Source organism: Hypomesus transpacificus, chromosome 9 (genome assembly GCF_021917145.1).
Source record: "Hypomesus transpacificus isolate Combined female chromosome 9, fHypTra1, whole genome shotgun sequence".
NCBI lineage: Eukaryota > Metazoa > Chordata > Actinopteri > Osmeriformes > Osmeridae > Hypomesus > Hypomesus transpacificus.
In genome coordinates this window covers 1,918,602-1,924,674 of record NC_061068.1, presented here as the reverse complement: position 1 = coordinate 1,924,674, position 6,073 = coordinate 1,918,602, and the positions used below count along the sequence as shown (strand labels likewise).

Sequence of the window (6,073 nt, the reverse complement as noted above, 5' to 3'; positions counted from 1 at the left end):
AAATGTATGCATGCTCACACAGTCATACAGTCCAAGCACACACACAGATACACACACAACCCCCTATAGGTATGTTCATCAGACATAACATGTAGGCAGACAATCTTCTGTATAAACAGAATGTGCCAAGATCCTCAACAATGAGCAATGAGCCCAACATTCCAGGTACAGGATATTACAGAGTGCACTCTCAATAAACGTGTGATTCTAACTAAGACAGACCTTCTATACTGTAATAACACAGACACTGTATCTTTGTACTGTATGCCCCTTTGCTCTCTCTTTCTCTCTCGCTCAGAGAAGACAGGATGGAGAGAATGCTGCTTTTCCTGAGTGTAGCATATATTGCTCTCACTCTCGTCTCAACTGGATTCGAGTGAGAGGAACTGAGGTGTGAAAGGAATAGCAATGACTGTGCGAGAGGCTGAGCTGTGTGTGTGTGTGTGTGAGAGAGAAGAGGAGCTGGAGGAGAGGAATAGGGAAGCCAAGCTAAGAGCTGGTGATTAAAGCGTAGTCTGGTTCAGAAGACGATGAGCTGCTTCCGGTGTGTGCATGTGCTCCTCTGTGGAGGGTGCATGTGCTCCTCTGTGGAGGGTGCATGTGCTCCTCTGTGGAGGGTGCATGTGCTCCTCTGTGGAGGGTGCATGTGCTCCCCTGTGGAGGGTGCATGTGCTCCTCTGTGGAGGGTGCATGTGCTCCCCTGTGGAGGGTGCATGTGCTCCTCTGTGGAGGGTGCATGTGCTCCTCTGTGGAGGGTGCATATGCTCCTCTGTGGAGGGTGCATGTGCTCCTCTGTGGAGGGTGCATGTGCTCCCCTGTGGAGGGTGCATGTGCTCCTCTGTGGAGGGTGCATGTGTGCGTGTGCATGTGTTAATGTGTTGAGGCGGTTGTTTCGGTGAGAAAGGTCTATGTAATTTCAGTCTGAACCCGTTTTGCTATTATACTGTGTACAGGAAAGTACAGTAAGAACAGGGGAACACCTTTAGCCTGAAATGCTAAAGACTGCTTTTTTACTTGCTGACATTTTTCTTTCTGCCTGCCGATTGCTTCAAGGCAGACTCCACCTTCACATAACACCCCACATCACAAAGCCATGCCCTCAACTGGCCACTCACATGCATGTGTACATCTGTATGTGTGCGGGTATGTCTGCACATGTGAGTGTGTGTGTGTGTGTGTACTGTATGTGAGAGGAAAAGAAGAGAGAAGCAGAGTGCTTGTTCTGTAAGATCATAAGCACACATCCTACAGCTGTATCCACTTAGCGTGACAATGTTAACATGGTTCATCTATCGAATGATAATATCATGACATTCTGTCTTGCTCATTGTGCTTGAAATCCATTTCATTTTAAAAACATCTACTCAAATACTCTTGGGTCAAATTGTTATCTATGTAGTACTAGCTTATTGTGCCTGGTCTGGTCTCTGTATTGAATATTTAATACTGAGATACATGGGATTCAGTCCCATCTGTTTCATATACTCATAAATCAATTTTGGTCTAGATGTAAAAGTTGTCAGGGACAGTTTTCCTTGTAAATGTTTCTGTAAAATGATGACAATCAATTCTTCATGCCTGTCATAAAGCATTATCATGATAAAGTAATAGAAGTCTTAAAGATGGAATAATATTATACCATAGAAAGAAAACCATGCATGTATGCACATGCAAGCACGCAAGCACGCACGCACGCACGCACACACACAAACCTGGGAAGTTGTGAAAGCCATCAGGGAAGATAAGAAAAGCTGGAAATGATTTTGTAAAAAGGTAGTTTAAAATGGTAGTTTACTGCCATACTGTTGCATACTTTTTCAAAAGATTAGGACGTATCCTTCTGTCATTACTTTGGCTGCTAGTAATCTTCGACTGCATTTGATTAGTTGAAGGCCGGTATAGTATGACTAGCTGTCTAATCTGACTAAGTGAGCCACCCATTATCCACACGGCCTGTAGAATAATAAAGCTTTAACTTTCATGTCATCTTAAAAAGGAGGGTTTCCGATGTCAGGATTTGTAAGAGTCATGAAGTCATCATTAAGTAAGAAAGCACAATCCAGTGACTTTTATTTGTTTTATATACATATACAATGTGAAGACATTATGAAATTGGTCAAATCCTGTTGGTTATTACTGAATTCCAGATCATTAGAATGCATTGGTTACCCCCAAAATCTTATTGTTGGTACAGTTGTTGGTACAAATCGGGATAACTATAAACTCCAATTTCAATTCTCCATCACATCTTTGGTCCCATCCAATTCAAATGTAAGTCTCGTGCAAACGTTCAGTATATTTTGAAGGGAGTTGACCGCAACACTACTGATGCCATCAGTCTTTGTAAAGTACACAATTTCTAGGGAACTGAAAAAAATGATTTGAAAGACGTCCCCCACTCTTCTACGATGTTGTTTGTAGGTCTCAAGGCTGTTTGTTTTGTAATATTTTTACCTGTTGACTTTCTATGCTGTTGTTACTGTATAAATGTTCTGTTGTTCGATGCATGTTGTAACTTTGGATCTGTGACTGGACATGGCACTGACAACGTCAGAACCTGTCATGTAACAAGTGTCTCAATGTCCCAAGATCTTTCTATTTCTTTTAAAAAGGCAACATTCCCCTTGGATGACAAAAAATGAAATAAATCGGATTACATAATGGTTTGGTTATTGATCATTGTACTGAATTACATGCATTATTGAAGGCGCTGCCGGCTGACAGAGGAGAAACTACAGCGACAAATAGAAACCACAGCAATGAGACAGACATACAGTATGCACTACTGTTTGGTTTGAAGGGACTTAAACAAACAAAACAGCTTTTACACCCAATACAGCCATGACATTCCAAATATTTTCGACGTCATAATCAATTTGTAAACAAACGGGGGATGACTCTGTAACCCTACAGTCTATAAAGCACCTTACTGTGTCCAGTACACAGGAGCACACTGATGAGGATGTGGCTTCTGTGTGGAGAGTGGGTTAAGACTGGAGGAGATCTGGGGGAGTGGATGGCATTAAATGAAGAGGAAGCTGTGGACCGTTGGGCAGGAGCAGGAGTCTAGCCTCCCGACACGACGCCACACACCGCGACACCGAGGGTTCCCCACCATCTGCCACTGGAGAGACTGCCTCCTGAGAGAGGTAGAAAGAGAATAAGAAAAGAAGAGTGGAAGAGATTGAACATAGAGACAGAGAGAGAGATACTCTGATTCATCTGCAGTATGTGGTGAAGGTCTAAGACTGCCATCTAGTGGTTACATCTCCAAATAATGAAAAAGAAGGTGGCACTGCATCCTCTTATCCTTTAAAGCCTGACAAGTAATAATTGGAAGTAGAAATAGTGTACCTTTTCCAATTATTTAAACATTTAGACACTTCAGTAGACTATGTGTACATACTGTAAAATCTCTTAATCGCAGACACACGGTTCACTGTTATATAGCCAGTAGTAAGGATAGTTCTGACCCCATTAAACTATTAACAATATGCTTTTTTTTTGTATATAAAAAGGTACCCTTTCCTCTGTCTTACCTGCCCTCATCCTCCACCTCTCCATCTCCAGTGCAGTGTTTGTGTCCAGCAACAAGAGCTGGAGGCTGACATTCCACACACACCCGGTGGCCCTGTCTTAGATACTGCATCCACCGTGTGTGAGGACCCACACTGTGCTGACATCCTCCAGTCAGTGAGCTCAGCTCAAACTGCACACAATAACTGCCACACACGCACACAAATCCAAATATCACAAGAACATACACATATAATAGGGTTCCCCAGTAGTATTGTAGGCCTAGTTACGTTTAGAACACACTTATATATCCACGACTGGATTTCTCACCCTATGATGTCACTAATGTCAGGAATGTCTCTTTTTTTCCTGGCGTTGCCATAGCCACCAGTGGTGATGAGAGCTGGGACTACAGAACAAACATTAATGGTGACAACCCATAATGTTAATATACACTGATCAAGCATATGTGGGATCTGTACCAACCTGGGGGTCCTCACCTAGTGAACTGTGGCACTGTCGATGGTGGTCCACGTAATCTGCACAGCCAGCACGTTCCTTCAGATGCGGACAGGGTTCCCCTCTGTTGTGTGGCTCTACTAGGACCTTCCTGCTACGCATGCGTACAGTGGCTCTGCATGGCACTGCACAGCCAGACCACGTGGTCCACTCACTCACCACACAAGACACAGCTACAGTAGGAGCATGGACAGACACAGACAATGAGACACTAGGATAAACTTACAGTAGGCCTACAGAACCTGAGATAAACTCTATATTCGTTTGGGTCTATTACAGAACCCACACACAGAGCACAGAAGCTCAACTATTGTAGGTCTATTGATGTCCGGAAATAATACTAACCTGGACAGGCGAGCTCATAATCATGACAGCAGTCCAGAGTAGACACACAAGCTTGGTCGCAGTAGCAGGTGCCATAAGAACGGTCAGCTCTCCATCCTGTACTGACGCACGACGGATCTCGGCCAGTGCAACACTTACCCGCATCCTGACACCCAGCCTCGGTTGTAGTGACGAGGAAAACCAGTAAACAAACACAAGTGTAGATCCGTTCGTGGGTTAGCCTTTGCCGATGCATTGCAATAAATGGTGCAAAGTCTCGGCAATCTCACTTCCGACACTTATTTCCAGAGTGCGTAAATGTTGCGCTCACATGCAAAAAAAAGTAAAATGTACTCTTTTACTTCACTTTAAAAAACGACCAATCAAGAAATGTATATAGGCTATATAACAATTTGTTTTATCCGGATCGCTCAGATAGTCCCTTGCTGATATGAGTTCATTCGTGTCGAAGTGCCTGACGCTACTCATGCTTATTCAGCTATGCCAACTTTGTACCTCTCTTAAAGGGGCAGTTTTACCGGCGACACCATCGATTCAGAGCTACAATAAAGAGTACTTTTACTGCTTTTTCACTGTAGCCTTAGTATTAAAAAAAAAAATCAAACAAAAACGTTCACCTCTCTGAACAAGGAACAGCTGATGTAGGCCTATAATCTTCACAAGTGTACAAATACCTTGAATTGAAGACATTTTGGCTAATGGCTTGGATTATTTGGAGAGATTCTGTGATTTTAAGGATGATAGCTGAGCATAGGCATTTGGGGTGTCTTTGTCATTAAATCTCAATTGGTGATCAGGTCATTTGGAAAGGACGGTGATCATGGTACTGTCTGAGGCATGTGCAGCTTTACCCAGGCCCATTGGTGATCAGTTCATTTGGAAAGGACGGTGATCATGGTACTGTCTGAGGCATGTGCAGCTTTACCCAGGCCCATTGGTGATCAGGTCATTTGGAAAGGACGGTGATCATGGTACTGTCTGAGGCATGTGCAGCTTTACCCAGGCCCATTTGTGATCAGGTCATTTGGAAAGGACGGTGATCATGGTACTGTCTGAGGCATGTGCAGCTTTACCCAGGCCCATTTGTGATCAGGTCATTTGGAAAGGACGGTGATCATGGTACTGTCTGAGGCATGTGCAGCTTTACCCAGGCCCATTGGTGATCAGTTCATTTGGAAAGGACGGTGATCATGGTACTGTCTGAGGCATGTGCAGCTTTACCCAGGCCCATTGGTGATCAGGTCATTTGGAAAGGACGGTGATCATGGTACTGTCTGAGGCATGTGCAGCTTTACCCAGGCCCATTTGTGATCAGGTCATTTGGAAAGGACGGTGATCATGGTACTGTCTGAGGCATGTGCAGCTTTACCCAGGCCCATTTGTGATCAGGTCATTTGGAAAGGACGGTGATCATGGTACTGTCTGAGGCATGTGCAGCTTTACCCAGGCCCATTTGTGATCAGGTCATTTGGAAAGGACGGTGATCATGGTACTGTCTGAGGCATGTGCAGCTTTACCCAGGCCCATTTGTGATCAGGTCATTTGGAAAGGACGGTGATCATGGTACTGTCTGAGGCATGTGCAGCTTTACCCAGGCCCATTGGGCATGTGGTCAGAACAATGGCAAGCAAGTAATAGTGTAGAAAGTGTTCGTCCCGTGTCTACTTTTCTTTGCAAAGGTTTTGGGAGGATA

At 44.1% G+C, this 6,073-nt stretch overlaps 1 protein-coding gene across 1 annotated transcript; it reads right to left on the bottom strand.

The window, feature by feature from the left end:
• Positions 1 to 1,455: 1,455 nt before the first annotated feature.
• Positions 1,456 to 4,838, bottom strand: si:dkey-7k24.5 (somatomedin-B and thrombospondin type-1 domain-containing protein). Its single transcript, XM_047026471.1, has 5 exons — positions 4,381 to 4,838; positions 4,017 to 4,208; positions 3,847 to 3,925; positions 3,540 to 3,722; positions 1,456 to 3,140 (listed from the first exon to the last, which is right to left on the bottom strand). Exons 1-5 carry the CDS (start codon positions 4,613 to 4,615, stop codon positions 3,023 to 3,025), a joined length of 807 nt encoding a protein of 268 aa, XP_046882427.1. The 5' UTR covers positions 4,616 to 4,838; the 3' UTR covers positions 1,456 to 3,022.
• Between the last annotated feature and the right edge of the window lie 1,235 nt (positions 4,839 to 6,073).

What these genes read in the sequence shown, in the direction of transcription:
- si:dkey-7k24.5 (XM_047026471.1), bottom strand. Translation starts at nt 4,615, where the DNA reads ATGCATCGGCAAAGGCTAACCCACGAACGGATCTACACTTGTGTTTGT. An exon ending in GACATTAGTGACATCATAGG is followed by an intron (nt 3,723 to 3,846) that starts GTGAGAAATCCA and finishes CGTGTGTGGCAG; the next exon opens with TTATTGTGTGCAGTTTGAGC. An exon ending in GAGGTGGAGGATGAGGGCAG is followed by an intron (nt 3,141 to 3,539) that starts GTAAGACAGAGG and finishes TACCTCTCTCAG; the next exon opens with GAGGCAGTCTCTCCAGTGGC.